Consider the following 24,557-nt stretch of genomic DNA (forward strand, 5'->3'; position numbering starts at 1 on the left):
CACCAAGTGTCCTATCCCTACCAAGTGACATGGTCAAGATGGGACGATATGCTTATCTCACGATACGATTCGATACGCGATATGTGGTTCACGATTCAATATAGCCACGATACGATGTAATAAATAGAAGTTCAATGACAACAAAGTGACTGTGCAGAATTATGTTTATTTCTGAGACACAAATCTTTCTAGCAATGGCATTAGCTTGCTAGAATGTAAACAACAATTTAAAAATGTCATTACAAAGTGCAGATGATATAATTTCAATGGACAGCTTGTAAAATTGTGATTGGCAAGCCATCTCTTTTGTGATTACTACAGCAGAATAAAATGGAGCTAATATCGCGATTCATTTTTCTGGCCCACGATACATATTGTCGCATTTTTGTATCGCAATATATTTTCGATATATCCCTAGAAAATGATCCTGGCAATGGCTTCGTGAGCCAAAATTTCGTTCAACAATTATACAGGGACAAATCCATTGTAAAAGAGGCAGAGAGACCAATTTCTCCACCCACAGTAGCCTCATTAGACCATAATACCATGCAGCCACAAGACTTTTCATGAGGGACGCAACGCTTTCTCTCTTTTGCTAGTGCTCTTGCCACCTATAACCCTGAAAACAACAATTTCACACTCCTCTGTTGGTTGTTGAAAGGCATTCAGGGAAACATATGAAATCAGTAGTAGAAGACAAGGCAGGTTGAGGGAAAGTGGGTACACTAAAAAAGTAAACTACAACACTTCATCACAAAAAATCATCACAAATTGTTGATATCTAACCGTTTAAGAGTATCCGAGGGTTGAATTTTCTTTTAACAACAACTCCCACTCACTCAATTGATTAGTTTATATCAGTCAATTCAATCAATTTTATTTGGAGAAATAAATCTCATATAAAATGGTAGAAAATAGCAACATGCCTGGAGCAATCCACATAAGTATGCAATTATAAATTAAGTCAAAGAAGTCTCATACAAAATTCTTCATCCATATTATCCTTGTAATAATGTCACTTCAAAAATACATTTAATAACATTTAATAGTTACAATAAATGTAAACTGTAGCTTCTGTACCATGAAGCCAGAAATTATAGAGCATCTATTTTGTAACTATTTACAATGAACTGTTCTGGACGAATGGGAAAATGTTTTTGAATGACATAATGAGGTGTGTGTGGTCCCTCGTCTTCATCTTTGCCCCTTTGCCTGGTCTGAACAGCTTCCTGATGGGACAGCAAGTGTTTACTCCAGACCAATCGTTTAGTCAGTCAACAGCCTGGTAGTCTCGCCCAGCCTCAAGATAACTTTTAACTTTGATCCGTGGCCTTTCATCCTCCCATTAACGTGCTTTTCAACACAGAGAGATGTATTCTTTAAAGGGATAGCCAACTGAAATATGCAATTTCTCATTAAATTGGCTATTTTCATCATCCTGGGGTGTGACAAACATCACTAAACTCTTAGAATCTGAAGTTATTTCTATGCTCAGAGAAGCCTGTCCGATACATTTCCCATATCCCAGCAACCGGCATTTGTGGGGCGGGATTAAAAAAATGACTTTAATACGTAACAAGGAGAGAGATTCTATCAAAACACAACCTCGTTTTCAGATACTAGTTGCCAAATGTTGAATCGGCATGCCAGTCAACTTGGGCCACGCCCCAAACCCTACAGGCAAGGAGAACACCCACACAGCCCCTCTGAATTTCATCACTGTACAAAATGCCCCAAAACAGGCTTCATTTTATTACAGTTATTGAATTTTTAGAATGCTCAAATCTTGGTGGATGATAACGATGGTACGCACAAATGCTGCTAAATAAAAGGGCAGATTTTTAAACAGCGTTTTTAAAGCAGGTAAGAAACGACTTCAATCCCAGAAACATTCTGTAAGAGGCTCGCTTGTCAACTATGCACAGGCTAATGGTCCTCTGATAGTAATACAAGTGTGTTTGTTTGTGTGCGCAGGGTGAAGGTGTATTCTATTGACATCTCCTGGTTTTATTTACTTTACTCCAGAGTGGGGAGCGCAGTTAATGAATTCCGCTTTCATTAAACATCGCTGGGTTACATAAGAGAAGGCGACATTTGAATATATTGATATGCCATGCCATTTATCCTGGTTATGACTGTTTATGGGGAGTAGAGACCAGGCAATGGAAGGAGCAACCCAATTATCCCCGACTGCTACATAACAAACTGGAAATAACGAACTTGAAAGAGCTGTCACTTTATCCAGTGAGTGGCACAATATCAACAGCCGTGTTTGAAAGTTGAATATTCCAAAGCAGGTGTCGGGGAGGGGTAGGTGGGGGGTCTTAATGAGAATAAATGTGGTGTGGAAATAGATCAAATAACATCCCACATGACAGAAGTCACTCCTTGTCGACAGCGAAGGGAAGAAACGCAGCATAAACCAAAATGTACACTCCTTCATTGAGATCAACACAGCGCCGGCTTTATTTGCTTCAGTGTCGGTGTGTGTTTATTTGGGGTCTTTATTTATTTTTTTATGCTTTTTTGTGAATGCTCGGACCGCGCAGCAACAATTAGTATTCCTCTGTTCAAGCCTCACGCAAATGAAGCCACATAGGCCTGGATTGTTTGGTCGAGGTTGCATCCAACCCAGATGTCGCAACTGCTCAGAATTAATGTGGATTAACGTGACACAGGAGGAATGCTAATGTTGTCTTCATCCCGCTCCTGATGGCCAGACAATTTAATTGCTGTGAAAAATGTATAAAAAAATGTAATCCATAATTTCATATTTATCATAATAGCCTCTGGCTGTGAGGGGTGAAAAAAAACGGAAACACTGTTTTTCCCGCCCTTTGCCCTCGTTAGAACTCTCTTGGCTGCTCCGGCATCTCCTGATTATGAACAGAGGCTACCTTGGCGCGCAACTTCATTAAAATCTATTTAAATCAACTTCAACGGCAAAGTGCTCCTTCTTCCAGCATGTACGAACGTAAAGTCTCTGGGAACATCATTAGAGAGTAGGATTCGTGTGTGTGTGTGTGTGTCTGTGTGTGTGGTACTTCCTCTAAGTTTGGATAACAAGCTCCTTCACAAGTGTCAACACCCCCAACCAATTGCGTCCGTGTTACTGTAATGTGCCTGACAGGCTGAGCGACTGCTTTGCTGCCGCCTTGATCCAGTTGTTTTGTTCCCGGGTTCAGCGGGCGCGTTCACACTACAAAGTGGCCCTCGGTGCCCTGAAGGTAGACCTACCGTCTGGGTCCCAGTAAATATGTCACCCACAGGGAGAGGCCTTCAAATAACGCGACGGAGTCTTGCCTGCTAAACTTCCCATTAGCTGGGAAGCAATCCTCTGAACTTTGCTCAACCTCCGCACTCTCTCCAAACATGTGTGCCTTAGCTCAAAATGATGCTTCAGATCTGATCTTGCTTTATTTGAGCTCCTTTTTTCCACTGATGCAGAGCAGCAGTGCATTCTTAGGCGGTAATGTGCACTAACTCAAAGTCCGATGCGGTTTGACTGGAGGCTAAATGCTCACTGGGGGGCACTTTGAAATGAATGTGTCAAGGGTCTGTGATGCACAAAAAATATGCAGCAGATAGTGAAGTGGTTACTTCCGCCATGTCCTCTATTAGAGTTAAGGATGTTGCTGTGACTAGATAATGATGTCTGCCTGCTTGCCTGCCTGCCACAAAAAAATGTGACAGCAACCCAATGGGATTATAATGGCAATGCTTGTGTTATATTGCAAATGTATGTTATATTTGTTTGTAGACTCCCTGGTTGATTACTTGTGTCCTTCCTTGCAGATCTCTGCTGGTCCATTTGGAGAATGGATACTTTGGCCGGGGCTTTGAGCAGTTCTGTCCACAGCTACAGCACTACAACACCTATGTGGACAACATCCACAATGCCAGCAAGGTGCTCGGGGTACGTGGACACACTTCTTTTAGTGTGGTAGTGTGGTAGTGCTAGATAGTAGTCACACTCCTACATGTCAGCCTGGTGCACTGATGTACATCTTACAAGATGTTCAAAATCAGAAACACATTAGATTAAATTAGATAAAATTTGATTAGATTAGATTTTAACAATTCATGTGGGGAAATTGGGCCGTTGCAGCAGCAGATAGTAAAAGGATACAGCAAAGAAGAATAGGATATAAATAAGAATAGAGCAAATTGGGGTTATATAAACTAGGATTCAACCAATATGGGTGAAAGCCTTCAGTATTAATTATGGGGGAAAGTCTTCAGCCTTTCCTCCGTAATTTTATTCTTGTCAGTGCGGAAAAGCCTCTGAAACAGCATTTAGACCATCATGGGACACTAAAAGTCTCCACTGGAACCCATGATAATAATAGTAATAATAATATTCCCGTTCATATTCATGCGTACTTGTGTGGAATCTGATCAAAATGTCTGAATCAGTTCATGTTAAGAGATTCTCATAGACAACCAGTGTAGAATAGATAAATTCTACAATAAATATACAATATAATCAAACTGCACCATATCCATCATATCAGAGGCTGACAACACTGTCTTTTTTTTTTTTTTTGGACTGTATCTTTGAACATACAGATAGTATGATAGTATCAGTATCAGTCATAAATATTCATATTCTGTGACATTCGTGGCACTGGCATGAATTCATGACACTAAATGAATTTACCTTACCAAGTATTAAAATGTCATAAATACAGTTATTAGGTATTATTATTATTTATTTTGAATTAATTTTCATTTTGATGCAACTATAAAATGAGGATGTCCCTAAACAAAAAAAAACCCAAAACATCACAGCAATGACCATAAGCACCAAAGATGGAGACAAAAAAAACAAGAACAAAAAACAGGAATCTCTCGGATTACCACTTTAAATTGGTCTTAAATCCAATTCCTGGTATTAGGGATGTGACGATATGGCTTATTTCTGAGCCACAAATCTTTCTAGCAATTGTAAACAACAATTTGAAAATGTCATTACAAAGTGAAAATAATAAAATGGAGCTAATATTACAATAAAATTTTCTGCCCCACAATACATATTGTCACATTTTTGTACTGAGATATATTGAATTTCGATATATCGTCCCATCCCTACCCAGTAGCATTACAAATTCTTTAAAAGTCTTGTATTTGGCTTTCTGAACCCTACAGAAAGCCCTGATTGAGTCCCAAAGGCGTTGTCACAGCTGACGCCCAGCTAAAGGCATGGCCATGTATATTTAACACAACTTCAACAGTCCAGTTGACCAATTTGAGTCACGCTCTTGACTGGAAGGACGACACCCGGCCCATCGTGCAGCCTTCATCTTATTAGAGCCGCCTTTCCTCCATCATCTGGCCTAAAGAGTGCACTGGGGATCCGTCCGCTAATCAACACCTCGACTTATGAGGGACCTGGAACTCACTGCATGGATGAAGAGCTGCAACACTCGCTCATTGTTATGCTGAAAGCAGCACTAGGAATGAAATAGTGAGGGAATTTATTTTAAAAGCAGCATGAAGGCACCACGGTTGTTACAATGTAATATGGACTTTATTAGAGTACATTACCATACGTTCAGACTGTGAGGTGAAATTTTGTCATGTGACGAAACCACAGAAGATAGACCCAGCCATTATGAGTAGTGGTTTTGGGGGGAGACATTTACAGACACGTGAATAGAGTCCTGCTGGAAGCTGACTCGCCTCTGCTTTCCTGCATCACGCCAAATTCTGGCTCAAGTTGAAACATTTCACCTCGAGTGAACGCCTCTTCGCCTCAATATGCGCCACCTAGAGCAAAGTTGCATCCATCTCGCTCCATGTGCCTCCTTCCATTGACTTTGCATGCATTAGTGCTGTCACAATTTTCTTTTTTTTTCACATTCTGTCTGAACAACTCTAACTGGGTTAGATTTGATGAGGTGATATTTCACTGTATCGGAACATTTTCAGTTTGCACCACACATACAGTACCACCATAAGGTTTCAGCCAAGCACCAACACTGGCCAGCAAACATTTGAAAACATTGTTAAAAATTCTCTAATATAACGAACCATGGCAACTCCAAGTCCAAAATATAAACATTGGTGGCATCTACAGATTTTCCAGTGCAGACAATGATGTAGTTTGACTGTTCATGAAGACTGGTCTGCTTGTTAAAAATGTCCAACCCAAAGTGAAATATTGCCTCATCTAAGTAAATATCGGACTGGAGGCAGGTAGGGCTATAAGTGCTACATGGTAGAATCATATATCCTTTGTGTCAGTGATGCTTTACCTCCAGGTGTCCTTTGATGGACCAGCACTGATGTCCTACTGCTAGCTAACATCTGCTCTTATTCATCAAAGCTGCAAAGATAATATTGTCTTAATTAAGAGGAAGGATGTGTCTGCAGAATATTGACTGATTGCATTGATTATGGACTGAGCCATGCAAGTTTGCATGATCTCTCCTCCAGGTCAACACGCCTGTAATTGGCTGAACAGGGGACGCTGTGTTAGCGACAGGCATGCTAGTTTACTCCGGTGACCACAGTGATCAGTCTGTCCCCTAATAAAGCAACAGAGACTCAGTTCACTTTAACAGGTTCAATTCTGAACCAAATCTGTCCATTTTTGAAATTATCTACAAATGTAGATAATCTACAAATGTGGGAGCAATGAGTGAGTAACATACTGTAGATGATAGGTGATTTAAAGCTGCACTAGTCCAGATTTCTATGTGAAAACAAAACACAAAATGGGGCTCTGATAGAGAAGAGTGTCCCATCCCCAATAATTGAGATGCTGTAGATTTTCCCAAACTAAATTCTGGTGTCGGGGTATGGTCACTGGCGGGGAATCTCACCTGCTCTGGTCAGGTGTAAATGTCGTTCGGAACAAATCGGAGCTACTAGTTGATGAATACCCAAACGTGTAAATTTCCATCTACATCTATTTACATTTTACTGCTCACGTTTCATAAAGATAAAAGCTCTTCAGTCTTGTTGTTAGTAGTACATTTTTACTATTTGAAACCAACTTTGGTATAAAGCATCACAGACTGGCCGAGTGCTTCTGGGTATTGAAGTCATCAAAATTAAAACAGTTACCTTTCACCGCCATATGGGGCTGCTAATGTGCAAAAAGTGCCTAGTGCAGCTTTAAGTTTTGTTTTTTTTACATTAAGTCGGCAAACTTTGAGGCTAAATCCAAGCTGTCAGCTCTTTAAGGTGTCTAACTTCTGCCCTCAGTTCACTTTCGCAACAGTACACCTTAATAACTGATTCCTCTCACATTGTACCCATCATTCCACTAACTCACCACCTGTCTGCTTCACTATGTCCAACTCCAGCTGCCACAGGCATAATGACCAGCTAAGCAGCTGTGTGTGAGCAACACACACACACACACACAGACACAAACACACACCATAGCTGGCCTCTAATGTCAAGTGGCATACACTGCCGTTTTTAATGCTATAAAATAGGATAGAGCTTTACTCAGGCAGGTCTATTTAAATACAGGAGCCATGTTTATTTTGATGACTGACGCAGATGACAAGATAAGGCTTTTTTTGTCATCCAAATGTTGACACATACTCATGCTGACATGGTTTGCAAATGCATATTTAATGACAGCTGCAGCTCCCCCCCCCCCCCCCCCCCCCCCGTACTTCAGCTGGCAACCTGGAATAATGAGTGACAACAAGGTGATTTGTGGGTTTGTCAGGGGGAGAACGCACCCAGAAAGTGACATGAGATTCAGGGGTTGTCGAGGGTTGTGTCATGTCCGCCATCAGTTCCGCAAGCCGGATGCAAATGATATTAGCATAAAAGATACGGATACGCGCGGGGAAGCCAACTGCGGTGATTAAGACACACTAGCTCAGTGCGTCGGCATGTTAAGCGTGCCTGGTGATTAGCCGCCGGTCAGAGCGTCTTGTAACGGAGCGTCTCTCTTGTCTGTTGTCTTAGATCCAGCTGAAGAAAAACAAGGCCTTCAGACGCTTTAAGAAACTGCAGGAAGACAGACCCGAGTTCAACAATCATAAACTGGAGGACTTACTTCAACTTCCCATCCAGCGGATTCAGCAGTAAGATTCACACCCCCCTAATTACAGGAAAATCCACCCCGAAACACTTCAACACTGTTAACAAAACAGCTATTAGCGATGTACCTTGCATTTCTAGGCACATTTTGTTTGTATTGTTGTTGTTGTGTGTGTTTTTCCTTTAAGACAGTGTGACGTCACATCACGTCACATCAAAATATTTCCAGCACAGCTAAAATGGAAAAAAAAATGTTGCAGAAGATCTAAAACATCAACAGTAAACGTCAGGTTTTGGTGTCAGTCTCTCAGAATCAAAGAACGAGGGCTTCTTTCTAGAGCCGCCATTTTGCACCGATGTTCAACAATCATACAGGGAAATCGTAGAAAAGGAAGAGATACAAATTTCTCCACAGACAGTAGCCTCGATAGACCATAATGCAACGATAGTTTGTGAAATGCAATGCCTTCTTCAACTGCTTTTTTGTAATTTGAACAACCGGTTATAGCATTGTTTCTCGACCGGTAAAACTCACTACACTTTCGCTATCGTTCTCTCCACCTACACATATACAGCACAGAGAACCTCCTTCTCTGACACTCAGGCAAATGTAGGGAATCTCTAACTGAAGTAGAAGTAGATGATGTTGTTTTAGGGAAAGTGGATACACCAAAAAGTAAATTACATCATCACCAAATAACTGTTAGATATCATCAATCTGTGATGTTCAATACATTCCAGGAGTGTGAGGGGATTTTTCCTTTAGCTACCAGGAAACATTTTCAGTGCATCCTCAGTTGTCTGTGTTTAATTGATGCGCGTGTAAGTTACATATTACATTTCTGCTTTTTGCCTATGGTGTGCAGGAAACTCCTGTGAGTTTGTGGAGGTGTTGCGGTATCGCTGTTCCACTGTGGAGAACACTGTTGTAGACGGGTCACAGATTTCATGCTTGAGCTATGTTTTGCTGTTTTCTTGTTTTCTTTTCACCAGTCATCCGCTGCATTGCACAATGTAGAGTCCTGGTGACAGATGTAATTATTATTATTTGATGTAGCCCCCATGTAAGTACTCAGACTGTCCAGAAACTGTCAAAATCTCCTTTGTTAACCAACCGTTTTTGTTGTTTGTAATTTCACGCGGTCTTGATCTCATTCGTTAATTAGTGGAACAAGAGGAGAAATGGGCCGAAGCGCGCTTTCCAATGCAGCAGATATCATGACACTGGTTTATCAAGCTGCTTGCTTGTATCTTAATTAGGCCCTCTTCCTCGTCTTCTCATCTCTGCAGGCGTACAGTAGAGCACTCGATATGTTACGTCCATCCATCATGTGAAAGAGAAGTTGTCTCCGAGATGAGCGGACCCTTCACCTTAACATCTGTGATACCGACTTTTACTGCATATCTAACTTATGTTCCGTTTCTCCTCTCCAACGTAGGCTTATCTTCCCTTTTATTTACTGCTCTTGACATTCTGAGGGGGCACGAGCGCACCCTCCTTCTCTCATCTGAAGATGCTGACCACAGTCGTATTTGATTCCGACAGATACGCAGTCGGCCTCATTTGCTCCAGTTCGTACCTCTCTCTTCCTCGCTCCTTTTTTCCCGTGCACTTCCCCATCGTCGTCATTGATTCGTCTGTCGTTCTCGGCGAAACTCAGGAGACTCGAGGGATGTGTCTAATTGTATGATGATTTTAAGTGGCGCGGCCAGATAATCATCCGTGGCTGGCGCCTTACCTTGCTCCGTCTCCACGGCTGGGAATAGCAGGAAATTGTTGTCACTTATCGCCGTTCAAGGATGATGGATGGCAAGCAGGGCCTGGAGTGTGGATACTTATGGTGCTGCTGGGGGAGAAATAAAATCATTGCCTTTATTAAGTGGCTTTCACTAGAGCTGGCTGGAGCAGTTGTCGCCGTCCTCCCCACTGAGCTTACCATTATGACAGTGATGGGGTCTCGAGTTGATTGTGGCGGTGAATAGCAGCCCTCTCTGTCTGTATTGGCCGTGTTTGTGTCGATAATAGAGATGTAGCTCTCATAGAGATGGCAGCAATTGGAGACCTTGGGATGCAGCTGCTCTAAGCCGAGCACCATTTAGTGTAACGGGGGAGCGGCCCAGTGGTCGGCTCATTGTGGCGAGTGTGCGCGCTCCGACGTAGACTCAGGAGGTCTTTGGGTCATTGCCGTGCTTCCTAAGCATCGAGAGGAGCTTAGATGTGCGTTGTACTGGCCGCGCTTGATTTTGCCTTTTATTTGTCTCTCATTTGATTTAAAAAGTGACTGCTTATGCGCTGAGGTAGCACTTGGATAGCTTCATCATCTCCAGCAGCTTAACGCGGCTGGCTTCTCCAACACAAGGTCATCATTTTTGTGAATTTTCCTTTGTAGTCTTATGAAAGAATCCTGAATGAAGTGTCTTAAGTGCCTTCCCTCCTCTGTGGTCTGCAGTTATCAAGTTGTATTTCAATTAATAATTGGTGTTACGTTGTCTGTCTTGACCCAGTAGTTCATTGCCAATTCACTATACCCATCTAGTGAAGCGAGGCTTGCAATGAATCAATGTGCCTCAATTGTCGACGCTCTAAGACATTGTGTTGTTGTTAATCATTAGTTGATTCTGTTGACACCGACTGTAGAGAACATACTTCACAGCTCAATAGAGAGGTTCAAGAATCTGATTATTAAATATGAGCTATTCACAGACAATTGGCCCATACAGGCTTGAATGACTATTATTTCCCTGCAATATATTCACTGAAATGTGTCCAATTCAAATTCGCACACTGATTTGAAGTTGACTCATGGCGCACAATAATGAAAGCTCCAGTAATTCTGCAGTTTGACTGAACAATGTCTCCTAATATCCACATTTGCAGCAAGTTACATTCTTTTTCAGCAAAATCCCAGTTAGTCACCCTTTTAGAGGAAGATAAGACACTCTTCACAATCACTTCATATTACATTTTAATTGCTGAAGTTTGGAGAGTGGAGTATCTCCACTCATCCTGGCTTTACTATGGATGTGCATTCCTTTCTTTTGAAGCTATTAAAGTTGAGTAATTACCCACAAGCCTATGCCATGTTCACTAACCCATGCAGAAGCCTGACAGCGCCTGTTGTCTCTTAATTAGAAATTTGAATCCGTAATGCACGTATTTAAAGCAAAATAATTAGACAGATATTTCCTCCATCTCTTCTTCTTTACTGACGTGTGTGTAAGTGCCCAAATGACCCAACATGTCTGCCGGGAGAGAGTGAGAAAAAAGGCTGCATATCATCTGCATATTACAAAGGAATTAGCGGCGACGGCGGCAGGCACATCCCCTAACTAGGCCAGCGCATGCTTTCTAAAGCTGCATTCTTCATTAGAATATCTGAACTGTTATAAATATGGTTCAGATTACGTTATTGTCTCATTATCTTCTCTTTGCTTTGCCGCTAATGAGCGGGACAGGGCGGCTAAACGAGCAAGTTCCGTTTACATTATTTGGAATGTGCTGTAATAATGCTCATTAGAGTGCTCCCTTTTTGTTACGCAGTCGCTTTAATTAGATTTTCCTCTCCCCTCCCTAATAAGGACGAGGGCATCCGTTGCTGATAATGCCTGTAATGTATTTGTTATTACAAGACGAGACAAGAAGAGAAAGAAGTGAAATTATTTCTCTTTTTAAGTGTCTCTTAATTGAAGGAGGCTTAATTGGAGCTTGTTTGGCTTCCGTTTCATTTCTAATGAGTAATGGACTACAACAACGTTGCCGTTCTCCTCCTTTTCCCCCTCGCTGCGGAGGCTCAGTGGTGCGGGAACGTCCTGTTCTGCAGTTCAGCTCCCATAACTTCATGGTAGTTAACAGTAGTATCCACACAACTGGCCAACCAAGTTTCTGGCCACCTGTCATCGCAGGAATCTCTCAGGATGCATGTTGTTCGAGCGCTGTTGAAGGAAACAGCAACAGCTTTTCTCTATAAACACCTTGGCCTAGAAAGCTAGAAGGTAGTGTATTAGTGAGCAAGCTTAAAGCTGCACCTGGAAGATTTTTATGTAAAAATCCACCCATCTTATCAGCCTAAGTGGGGCACAAAATGGGGCTGCAACAGAGAAGAGCCTCCCATCCTCACTAATTGAGACGCTGTAGATTCACCCCATTTGTCCAAATTAAATTCTGGTGTCGGTTTGGTCACTGGTGGGAAATCGTCTCCACACAGGAAGTGACGAATCCAAACTTAAGAGCCAAATCCATAAGTGTCTCCTAAACAGCAGCGAATGAGCACTTCATCCAGAGAAAGCTGGACGAGGGCTGAACCTCCGCCACCTCCGCGTTTGGTTTTCTGATGTCACCTTACAGGATTTCTGGGTGATGAAGTCCTCTAAATTCAATTAGCTACCACTCACTGCCAATGGGGGCTGCCAATGTGCAAAGTTGCCCGGTGCAGTTTTAAGAATAACCGCTCTTGTTTTTATTTTATATTCTGCACGCATTCATGCATACAAACCGTCTTGCACTGTTATCAATCTCCCACGCCACACATCGCTCATCCCACTCATGCCACCAAATGGGCCAGTAGAACTGGTGTATGGCAGCCAGTCTGCTAGCATCACTAATGGCCTCTCTCTGGCACCGCTGTGTCTCTAAAACAAGCCCAGACTGCACAAAGAGAAGGGAGGCAAGGCAGAGACAGACACAGTGGAAATCAATGTCAATTGTCAATGCACTTCAAGGTCACATCGTCCCACCAAACAGGATAAAGATTTCTGAGGAAGCTGACGCTCTCCACAACTACTACTTTAGATGGAGACTGAAATTGGGGGGGATAAGTTACTTAACTTGCACTGCAAATAGATTGCGCTGTCCAAAGTGTACAGTGTAAGACTGATTTGAAATAGAAATTAGCTGCAAACTGGGAGTGGCGGTAGCCGAGAGGCGTAAAGCGGTGGACTTATGACAAAGAAGGTCGCCGGTTCGAATCCCCAGACGGGCTGGGAAGATGTTGATGGGGAAAGTGAATGAGTGAAGGCCAAAACACACTGCCGCCGTACGGCGCGCATCAAAACAGCTGCCCCTATTATTTTCTATGTACAACCCCCACACCGGCGGCTAGGCGCGCGTCGACACGCCACCCCGCAACACGCCACTGTCCTATTTCCAGCGTCGCCGCCCCTGAAAAAAACGCATTTCGTCTCGTTGTCCCGCGCTGTGTGTTGTCGGTTGTCTTCCTGTTGACACGCTGCAGCACGACGCTTCCTATTGGTGCTAGGGGCGGCACATGACACGCGTCATATGACGCGTCATATGACGCGCCGCGGCGCTGCGCTGCCGGTGTGTTTTGGCCTTAACACTCCTTTCCCTCAACAACTCATGCCGAGGTGCACTTGAGCAAGGCACTGAACCCCCAATTGAGCTTCTCGGTTTCACCAGAAGACTGTCATTATACTGGGCAACAAGTACAAGACTGCAGTTGTATTGGGCATCTCCCAGTGGCCAACACTCAGGGTCTGAAATTAACAGCTGGCAAGCGCCAAATGCGGGTAGATTTTCCGTTTGGCGAGTAAATCTCGGAAGGCTATCCCCCACATGGCGGGTAAATATTTGTACCAAAATAGTCATGTAATAACAAACTATGCTGAGAGTCTCTCCCGCGAGAGCAAGCAAGAGAGAGAGAGCGAGAGACAGAGAAAGAGAGAGTGCGAGAGAGAGAGAGATCACATCTGTGTCAGAGTTTCACAAGGGCGGGGCTGAGCTCCTACACCCACACCCACACACACACACACACACACAGGAGTGCCAGCCACAGACCGTCTCAAGCTCTCAAATTTTAGCAGCACTGTTTACCGTACGGGACATCAGCTACTCCACTGTCACTTGCCGCCGGTCTGCTGCTAGCTACCGTTAGGCTAACTAAATAGCTATTATGTGGCAATATTTACAAGGAGTAAGTCCTTCCCTGCCTCCACAGCTGAATGTGAAAGAGGTTTTAATACCATGAAACAGGTGAAAACCGATTGGCGGTCCAACCTAAGGTCTGATACACTGTCAGATCTCCTTATGGTCCAGCTGTCCTCTCCAGAGATCAGGGAGTATGATCCCACAAAAGCTGTGATGCTGTGGCACCAGGACTCTGTCAGGAGCAGGAGGCCAGACTTCATGGACCGTGCAAAGAGGGTAGAGAGTGAGGAGTCTGATGAGGAGGTTTGATGTTGATTAAAATGATTAAGCATCCGATAGGTTTACAAAACCTTCAAATTTACTTTTATGTTTGATCCTTAAGTACATTTAATAGCAAATACTTCATTAGAATTTTGAGATCAAGACTTCTTGAGTTGTATTCAATTGATTAACCGTTGATCATTATATTAAAATAATTTTGCTTCAAATTTTGCTCTGGCCTCTTCTCTAAGTTTGTATTCAACATAATACCTTATTATCTCAATGAGATGTACTGAAACAAATGTGTGTATATATATATATATGTATATGTGACACAAAAAGGCAATTTATTATTTTGGCCGGTAAAAAATATGCTTGGCCGGTGGATTTTTTCATCTACCAGCCACCTTGGCCGGTGAGTCAAAAAGTTAATTTCGGACACTGCCAACACTAGAAGACTGGTTGTACTGGGCAGTAGGGCTGAAAGATATCGACAAAAAATCGAATTGCCATTATTTGACACAATTGCGATTTAAACTGCGATTCATATCATCACAAGTTTTCCTTGTCATAAATATTTTAGAACTTTAAAATAGTTTAAAGAAAAGTGATTTTGTAAAAAAAAAAGGTGTGTGCAGGATTTACTGAGTTTGAGTATGATGAAAGCTTTTCAGCAATATTGTACTTGATTCATGGACCAGAGATTACCTGCAGCACTAGAATACCTTGTTTAGAAATCCATTTCGGACGCCCTTCTCTTGGAAGCAATCAATTGCAGCCTCTGTGATTTGGAAATTGCAGAAGTTCAAATTGTGATTTCAATTTTTTTTTTTTTATTAATTGTTCAGCTCTACTGGGCAGCTCCCAGTATGAATGTGTGTGTGTTGCTGGAAAAAAGCATGAAGCTCTCTCGACGTTCCCTAGATAAATACAAGTAAAAAAAAACAAAACACACACCAACAATATATTTTTTACATTTTATGATTTAATCTGGGCTCTTTTAGCTCTGGATACTGTCACTGTTTTGTCTGTTTAGTACACCATGCAGCCTAATTTGAAGCAGTCTGGAGCAGATGAGACAAGGTGTTCATTGTTTTCATTGTTTTCATTGTTTTCTGTTCCCCTCCGAATGGAGGGGAAGAAACGCAAAGCTAAAGTCGCATAATGAACACGCTCCATCTGGAAACTTCCCCTAGTCCAAGCACTTAACTTGATCGCTTTAGCTGATCCTCGGTTTGCTGCCCTGAATAAAGATTCACTCCCTTTTTTCCTCTTCAGCTTGGAATAGCAACTCATCTCTTGTTTTTTGATTTCAGAGAAGGTAGGAGGGAAAGAGAGCATGTGAGAGCAGAATAAATTGGAGCTTCTATCTCGTCCTTAAAGCTCGAACCCTCTCTAGGTCACCCTTGTTGTCTCAGCTCGCTTAAAAGTCCTTAGAAGCCAAGTGGGAAGTCAATTGGACCATTGGTGATTCTGTAACACTTACCACCCCCTGTATACACACATACACACACATATACACACTTCTATGGCGAGTGGCGACTGACAGTGTCGACCGCTGCAGAAATTTCCAGACCCGAGGCGGTGGCATTGTTCCCTCCTGGCACTCCTCCAATTAGGAAGCCCTGCTGCCTGGGAATGGGTGTACTTCATCCTCAGCTCCTCCTCGCCCTCGGGGATTAAAACCCTGACATATAAAATGGAAATAGAGCAGTGTGAGCGAGAAAGGTTCGGAAGCAGGGAGACGGGAAGCGTCAGCAGGCCTGTAAACACGCTGGGAAGGTGTCAGAATCTTAAGTCGAGGTGAAAATGGCGATTTTGGGTGGAATGGTCAGTTTTGAGATGTTTGGCTTCTGTCACTACAGAAGTTTCGTAAAATATACAAAATAAGCACCAAAAACAATCATAACGAGTAACTAAACCCCAAATCCAAATTTGTGGAGAAGCCTGACACCATAAATAGTTTATGCATTTTTGTGCCAGCTGCATCAAGTACACCAAGCACAAAATTAGCTAAAAAAAACTTTAATAGTGATTTTCTCAAAATTACATATTTCCTATGCAAAAACACTTTTTTTTTTCTCCAATTTGTAGATATGCACACCAAATTTCAGAACAAAAGTAGCTGGTGTTGATATATTTTGCCATTGCTATTATTATAGCAAAAAAATTGAGATATTCACAATAACCATTTTTTAAGCAATTTGTCCAAAAACATTGGGTTTTTTTTCAAACCCCTCTGTAAATTACCAGCTATTTAGTTATTCATTATAATGAAATGGTAAAATGCACTCTGACTTTATACATTGAGGAAAAGGTGTTCCAACTGATAAGTAAATTCACACATTTTTTAAATAAAATTGTTAATTTGAATATGTTAATAACAAAATAAATAAGTCATAATAAAAAAAATGTTTTCATTTGTGTCCATACTTAACATAAAAAATTCTGCGAAGATGAAACCATTTTTTTTTCTTACTCACCTGTGGTGACTCGCCATAAACACGATGAACAAGACCAATGGTACTTCACTGATGATTATTCCTGTATTGTTTGGATATTATGAGCGAGTTTAAATAGCGCAGTTCAATGTCTAGATTATGAACCTTGCAGGAGGTGACGGAGGCTTTTCTCCATCTTTTTTCTTCTTACTTCCTGAGAGTGCATTATGAAAAGTTCTCTCTGCCCCTCTGAATGAGATGTGATATTTGCAAAGATGAGTGCTAGTGATCAGCGCTGAATAAGCCACATCAGATATGATTAAGGAGAGTGTGAATTATAGTTAGCTGAGCTCATCCTCAATTGCTTGAGTGAAGATAAATAGCCCCAAATTTTCTTTTTTTTTTCCTGTTCTATGACAAGGGCCATTTCCTTAATGGTCTGGCTCTTGATTTACCCCGTCATTTATAACCCCTGTATTTGGATACAGTAAGTCAATATTTAATTTGTTCCCTGCCAAGCAATCTATCTGAGGAGGACTGGAGTAAAACCACTGCAGATCTCCATTCTGTCATTTTACAGCTGTATCTGTCAGAGGTTGTCACCATCATCACAACTTCAAAGCAAAACCTGGTTTCTCCATCTGCATCAGTCAGGAGCTTAAATCAAACTGCATGAAAGACCACTTTGTACGTTTTCTGGTCTTGTTGCTGTGCTTCCCATTTGGGACGCCTCGGAGGTGCATTTTGCCAAGCCTTCAAGACACCGCTGCTGTTTTTGTGTCTAGTATGCACTGACAGGACGAGCCTCGTTTGGTACGAGTTGACAAAGAGTGCGCTGATCAATGAACGCCATGGCTCTGATAGTGGCTGGGCGACATGAATAATGTTAGATTGAAATGACAAGGCCCGTCTCGCTCGCTTATACCAACTGTTTGTTGTTCCAGTTTACTTTTTACACTTCCGTCAATGATATTTTTAGACATCGAGCACATGTTGACCTTGTTTATTTTCACTTTTCTCTCAGGTATAAGCATTTCCTACAGGACTTGACAGAGAACACAAGTCCAGACAACCAAGAGTTTCAGCAACTTTCAAGTAAGTGTCTTCCCCATCGTGCGGCTAGCTCAATAATCATTGTGTTGCCTTTCAAGGAAAAATATTTATGGATTAACCCAGCTACATTTCCGGGTGCTTTTATTGTCAAGAGATCTGTCTGGAGCTGCAGACTCGCATTTGCACACGTGTGAAGCTGAGGTTGATGTTGTTGTCACCCAGTTTGATTTGCACCTCTTCCTTTTCCAGTTTGTCAGGATTGTTGGAGTTTGTCAGCAGCACCAGCCTAACAACAAGTGAAATGCATGTGATGATGATCTGCTTTGCATCGCCAGTCACAAAGACTTTTGGCTCGTTCAGAGTGGAGCTCTTCCTACCTGTGACAGGCAGTTTCAAGCGCATGAGACTCAAAACAGTTGTACAGTTATAGCCTGTAAGGCTAGTCCTCCAACAGGAGGAAAACAAAAGAAAATCAACCGAGAGCGCTCGCACCGCGCCAACCAAGCATTGTCAGTGTGAAAGACAGGCCTCATTATCTTCATTTGAGGAACAAAGGAAAATGCTCTCCTTCCCTTTTATCACTCATTTGTTGTTATTGTCACAGCAGTGCTTGGCTACTAGAGGAATGAAAGCAAGGCAGAGCTCAATGTGAGTCTAAGTTCTAGTTTGATGTGGATTTTGACATAATTAATTGGGACCGGATCAGAGGATATTAAGCGGGAGCTATATTAATAAATAAAATCTTCAACATCAACACGAATCCCGATAATGACTAATTTCAATCGTCAAATAAACAGCGAATCTGACTCAAGTGCAAATGTACACAAGGAATTATTTATGTGTATCAATTAAAATCTCATTGGTTGTGTGCTGCCTTTGCTTACAAATTAAAACAGCCTCTGACTCTAAGATGAAGGTACATATCTAAATGTGCTCCTCCATCGCCTCTTCCTCCTCTCATTAGAGATCCTTTTTTTAAACTCCTCAGCTTTTTACGGAGGGGGCGGCGGCGGGTTAGGGTGGGGTGGGGGGTGGGGGGGGACTTCCCGTAGTCAGCCCGGTTGTATTGTAAGGGGAATTATTTAAAAAAGAAATTCCAGACAAATCACATTGTATCTGATTAAGCAAACTAGCGGGGAGAATCACAAGAGGCTTTGTTGTTGTTGTTTTTCACGTTCCTCTTGTTGTGTTGCTCTGTGTCGGTTTGCTTTTTCTTTTTCTTTGTCTGTTTTCTTTTTTTTTCTCCCCAGCCTCCCCCCCCCCTCGCAGCGCGTTCGGGGTGGAACGGCATGAATTTAATTGTTGTAATTGCGGTGCTTCAGGAGTTTTCATCAGCCTGTGTTAATACGGCACCCTCTCGCCCCGACTCTTCCGCAGCACCCATAACCAGCCGCGACCCGCTCCGAAACAACTCTCCAACTCTGTGAGAGATTTAATAGCAAAAGTTAACACAGTCGTAGTCCCATGGTCAAATACTGTCTAAATACTCCGGATAAATGGAATAAAGAGCTGGAAGAAGTGGAAGATGTCTTCAGAATGTCTAATGGGCTAGATGTATTATTAATGCCTTGGCCAGCGCTGAGACCAAGAATACTGTAATTAGGAGTTGTTGTTTTTATAAAGCAGGCAATGGAAAATATTTCAAACGCGTACAATAAGAGAAAAAAAAAAAGTCTACACGGATGCCTTGTTTGGTTTACATTGTAATTGTTGTGAAGTTAAGTGAGCCAATTAGGCCGTGATTATTTTAGTGTGGAGGAGCCGCCCTGAGGATCAAGTTCAGACGCCGAGTTCCAGTGCTCAGAACAAAAGCAGAAAAGTTGAGCTTGAAATTAGAATCCATCTGTTTGTTGTTATTTTGGATGTGTTAATGATGTAGGCCTAAATGTCTACAGCAATTATAGCTGGCGCACAATAATTAGATGGTTCTGTCTAGCATTAATGATTTGCCTATTTGTTCTAGGGCAAAGTTTCGGAAAGGCTTGGCGCAGAAAGGCAAGGTAGCTTGTGAAAGATTTTTCTTTCCAGATCCACGTGGAGCGATGCGGTTTGGCCGGAATAGAGGAACCCTAGTAGATTATCAATACACAAGCTCACACCAGCATCTTGTAAAAGAGCTGATTTGGGAATTGGTTTTATGTTATGGTAAACACATTGGAGGAAATAGGTTTATTTAACCAAATGAGCCATGCTTATTAGGGGATGCTGTTGTTTGCATACAATTACCTGATGACGGCTCAGCTGTTTTGCAGGGGGGCAATGCATTATGGGCTGCAGGGGCCCCCGCGGTGAAGACTAGCATCACTCTAATTAATATTGCTGCGCGTAAGGCCTCCCCACACACACATTCGTGCTCAGCACACACCCAGCCCGAACCCACTCAGCAGCCCATCTAGCCCAATCAGGACTGTTTTGATATTTTAATTCGCACACCAGGGTTAAGTTCTCTGCGAGGGGCTGATGATGAAATCAAGCAAAATCAGGCATGGATGCTGAGTGAGCCTGCAAAACAAGGCCAGCATCTGCTTCATGCGTGTGTGTGTGTGTGTCTGCCTTCCCTGGCTTTGGTTGGATGTTTGGATGCAAAAGGCCTTAGTGCATCACCATACTAGGATTCAACCAACATGGGTTTTTTGAAGACCGATACCACTATTTTTTTGATTGAAGCTGCTGATAGCTGGTATTTTGCGCCAACATTCAATATCTTTAAATTTGACCATTTTCATGTAAAAAAGAAATCCTCAAAATGACAAGTATTCAGTGTTTTCACCAGTGTTTTGTTTTGACACTAAAACTCCAAAAAACATCCATAGCTTTTTTATTCTACTTACTTACTATACATTATTATATACTACTTATACACCATTTTCTTTATATACTACCTCAAAAAGACACCTATTCCCTAAATTACTACTATTACATTTTTTATATACAACTTTTTGTAATTTTGTGTTGTTGTCTGTTTAATGTGATCTATGTGAGTCCAAGTCCAATTCCCTGTATATGTAAACTTAGTTGTCCAATGAAACTTATTCTCATTCTAAAACCCAGGATAATAATAAGAAATGCGCTAGAATAGGTTCAGGTTAAGGTCTTCCCATAGACAACCAGTGTAGTATTGAGCAATTCTACAATAAATATGTAATCAATTAAACGGCATCATATCAGAGGTGGATGACACTGACTGGACCATATCCCATTTTTAATAAAAGGACAGTATCAGACCCAGATATCGTTAAACCGATGTTATGGTCTAACCCTACACCATACACCCTTGGGCGTATCTGTCTCAGCGGATGGATCGGTAAATGCAAACACGCATGCACAGTGTGAGAATATGGCCACAGGTGGAGGAGGTACAGAGAGGCGTGTGAATCCCCCGGAGATCGCTGTTCATTTCCCTTCCATGGAGCACTTCAAATAACATGATGCCACTGAGCGAGGGGAGGACGGCTCTGCTCTGACTAATGCATTCTGGCAGCCTCGGTGTGTGTGTGTGTGTGTGTGTGTGTGTGTGTGTGTGTGTGTGTGTGTGCGTATCTCTGTGTGTGTTCTTATATTATCATACTTCACCAGACGAGGAAGGGGCTACTTTAGAATTAAGACATAAGGGTTCAGGATTACAATTAGAAATATAGCCGCAAGCGGCAATGACGGGGTCCTAGCAGCTGGCGACCTCTGGGTTAAATGTGAGATATAGACACCAAATATTGCACATTTCCTCAGAGTCGATGTGTGCACAAGTGTACTAGATTCAGTGAAGATAGCACAAAGCCATCACGGGTTATGGCTCATTTTGTCAAATATGTGCCACGGCATGAAATTGATTGGCATATTGCGGCCAAACGATATGGAGTACCAAATATCTTTTAATGTTTTTTAATCATGGGAGTCCAGAGATGATGCATACCAAATTTGGAGTAGATAGGTTCAACGGTGTAGGAGGAGTTCGCCAAAATGGGTTTTTGAGAAAATCCAAAATGGCGGAAAGTCTAATATGGCGGCAATGGGCGGGGCCTATGAATATGATGTGGCTTCACCCAAGGAATACAGGAAAAAAAGAATTTTGTTTCTATGACTTATAGTGACTGAATTATGGGCATTTAAAATGTAAAATGTTGCTGTAGCGCCCCCTATGGGCAGAATGACAGGAAATTCTGGTTGGTATCTCAGAGTCGATATCTGCACAAGTGTACAACATTTGGTGAAGGTAGCACAATGCACTCATGAGTTATGGCAATTTTTGTAAAATGGACCCCGCCCACAACCTGTGACTAAACTTTGGAAGCTAATTATATCACAACGGTATGGAATATCAAATATCTTTTAATGTTTTTTAATCAGGGGAGTCCAGAGATGATGCATAGCAAAGTTGGAGATGATTGCTTCAACGGTCTAGGAGGAGTTCGCAAAAGTAGGTTTTTGAGAAAATCCAAAATGGCGGAAAATCTAGTCAGACGGAAATGGGCGTGGCCTATCTGGGTAGATGCGTAATGATCCAAGGAATCCAGGAGTAGAGGAATTTTGATTCTATGACTGACGGTTCAGGAGTTATGGACCAAAACATGAAGCAGGCTGTTATAGCGCCACCATCAGGTAGATTGGGGTAATTTTTGTTTCCTGAGTAGTGGGTGAGATTTCCAACCTATGTGGAAAGTTTGGGTGCTGTGGGGCTTATGGTTTCTGAGGTCCAGATACTTTTAGGGCACGAGAAGAAGAAGAAAAATAATAATAATCGTAACAATTACAATAGGGTTCCCAGCACTACGTGCTAGGACCCCTAAATATAGCCGCAGGCGGCAATGACGGGGTCCTAGCACCTGGTGACCTCTGGGTTAAATGTGAGATATAGACACCAAATATTGCACATTTCCTCAGAGTAGATATGTGCACAAGTGTACCAGATTCAGTGAAGATAGCACAAAGCAATCATGGGTTATGGCTCATTTTGTCAAATATGTGCCACGCCATCAAGTTCATTGGCATATTGCAGCCAAACGATATGGAGTACCAAATATCTTTTAATGTTTTTTAATCATGGGAGTCCAGAGATGATGCATACCAAATTTGGAGTAGATAGGTTCAACGGTGTAGGAGGAGTTCGCAAAAATAGGTTTTTGAGAAAATTCAAAATGGCAGAAAGTGTAATATGGCGGCAATGGGCAGGGCCTATGAATATGATGTGGCTTCACCTAAGGAATACAGGAAAAAAAGAATTTTGTTTCTATGATTTATAGTGACTGAATTATGAGCATTTAAAATCTAAAATGTTGCTGTAGCGCCCCCTATGGGCATAATGACAGGAAATTCTGGTTGGTATCTCAGAGTCGACATCTGCACAAGTGTACCAAATTTGTTGCAGGTAGCACAATGCACTCATGAGTTATGGAAATTTTTGTAAAATAGACCCCGCCCGCAACCTTTGACTAAACTTTGGAAGCTAATTATATCAGAACGGTATGGAATATCAAATTTCTTTTAATGTTTTTTAATCAGGGGAGTCCAGAGATGATGCATAGCAAATTTGGAGATGATTGCTTCAACGGTCTAGGAGGAGTTCGCAAAAGTAGGTTTTTGAGAAAATTCAAAATGGCGGAAAATCTAGTCAGACGGAAATGGGCGTGGCCTATATGGGTAGATGCGTAATGATCCAAGGAATCCAGGAGTAGAGAAAAAATTTTGATTCTATGACTGACGGTTCAGAAGTTATGGACCAAAACGTGAAGTAGGCTGTTATAGCACCACCATCAGGTAGATTGGTGTAATTTTTTTTTCCTGAGTAGTGGGTGAGATTTCCAACCTATGTGGAAAGTTTGGCTGCTGTGGGGCTTATGGTTTCTGAGATCCAGATACTTTTAGGGCATGGGAAGAATAATAATAATAATCAGAACAAAAACAATAGGGTTCCCAGCACTACGTGCTAGGACCCCTAATTAGGTTTAGGTAGGGATGGGACGATATGCTATGCACGATATGATTCAATATGCGATATGGGGTTCACAATTCAATACAACCAACCACCAACCAAATACGATGTAATAAATACAAGTTCAATGACAACAAAAATGACAACCTTCTTTGCTGGAAAATACACATTGATAACCTGTGCAGTAGACTGCAGCAGAGACTTTACTTTCTAAGGCAATTGAGGCTGTATGGAGTGAGCAGCCAGATCATGCTGATGTTCTACCGGGCAACCCTAGAGAGCATCATTAGATATGGAATTACGGCATGGTTTGGCAACCTAACAGTGCAACTGAAAAGCAGGCTTGCCAGCATGCACAAAACGGCTATGAAGGTAATAGGGAAGAAAGAATATGAGCTCATACAGAGCCTGTACAAGCAGGCAGTCATGAAACAAGCAACAAAAATCATTGCGGACTCTCAACATCCCCTCTTCTCTGAATACAAACCTCTGCCATCAGGAAGAAGACTCTGTGTGCCAAAGTGCAAATCAAACCGCTTGAAGCTATCGTTTGTTCCAGCCTCCATCAAGCTGCTGAACTCTAATGCTAAATCTTAGTGCAATGGAGCAATGTGCAATAAATACACAAGCACTTTAGCACTTAGCACTTTTGCACTTTAATTCCCACAGTTTATTTTTAAGCCGTCGTGTTGTCAATGTCAAATGTATAGTCAAATGTCTTTTTTATGTCTTTAAGATGTTTTTATGTGAAGCAACTGTCTAGCATCGTGTCAAACGCTTCTCAAGTTTTGTGATGTTTTTGTGATGTTTTATGTGAAGCAACGGACCGTAGCACTGTGCCCAAGACAAATTTCCCCTCGGGGACAATAAAGTTTACTCTACTCTACTCTACTCTAACAAAGTGACTGTGCAGAATTATGTTTATTTTTGAGCCACAAATCTTTCTAGCAATGACATTGTCTTGCTAGAATGTAAACTTTAA

At 42.0% G+C, this 24,557-nt stretch overlaps 1 protein-coding gene across 1 annotated transcript in view; it reads left to right on the forward strand.

The window, feature by feature from the left end:
• arhgef39 (Rho guanine nucleotide exchange factor (GEF) 39) overlaps positions 1-24,557 on the forward strand; it is a 46,029-nt gene that overhangs the window by 4,038 nt on the left and 17,434 nt on the right. Inside the window, exons 3-5 of the mRNA XM_071917288.2 lie at positions 3,796-3,916; positions 7,936-8,054; positions 17,621-17,691. Coding sequence (XP_071773389.1) covers positions 3,796-3,916; positions 7,936-8,054; positions 17,621-17,691 — 311 coding nt within the window. The remainder of the gene's footprint in view (positions 1-3,795; positions 3,917-7,935; positions 8,055-17,620; positions 17,692-24,557) is intronic.

The sequence above is a fragment of the Centroberyx gerrardi genome, chromosome 24 (genome assembly GCF_048128805.1).
Source record: "Centroberyx gerrardi isolate f3 chromosome 24, fCenGer3.hap1.cur.20231027, whole genome shotgun sequence".
NCBI classification, from domain to species: Eukaryota; Metazoa; Chordata; class Actinopteri; order Beryciformes; family Berycidae; genus Centroberyx; species Centroberyx gerrardi.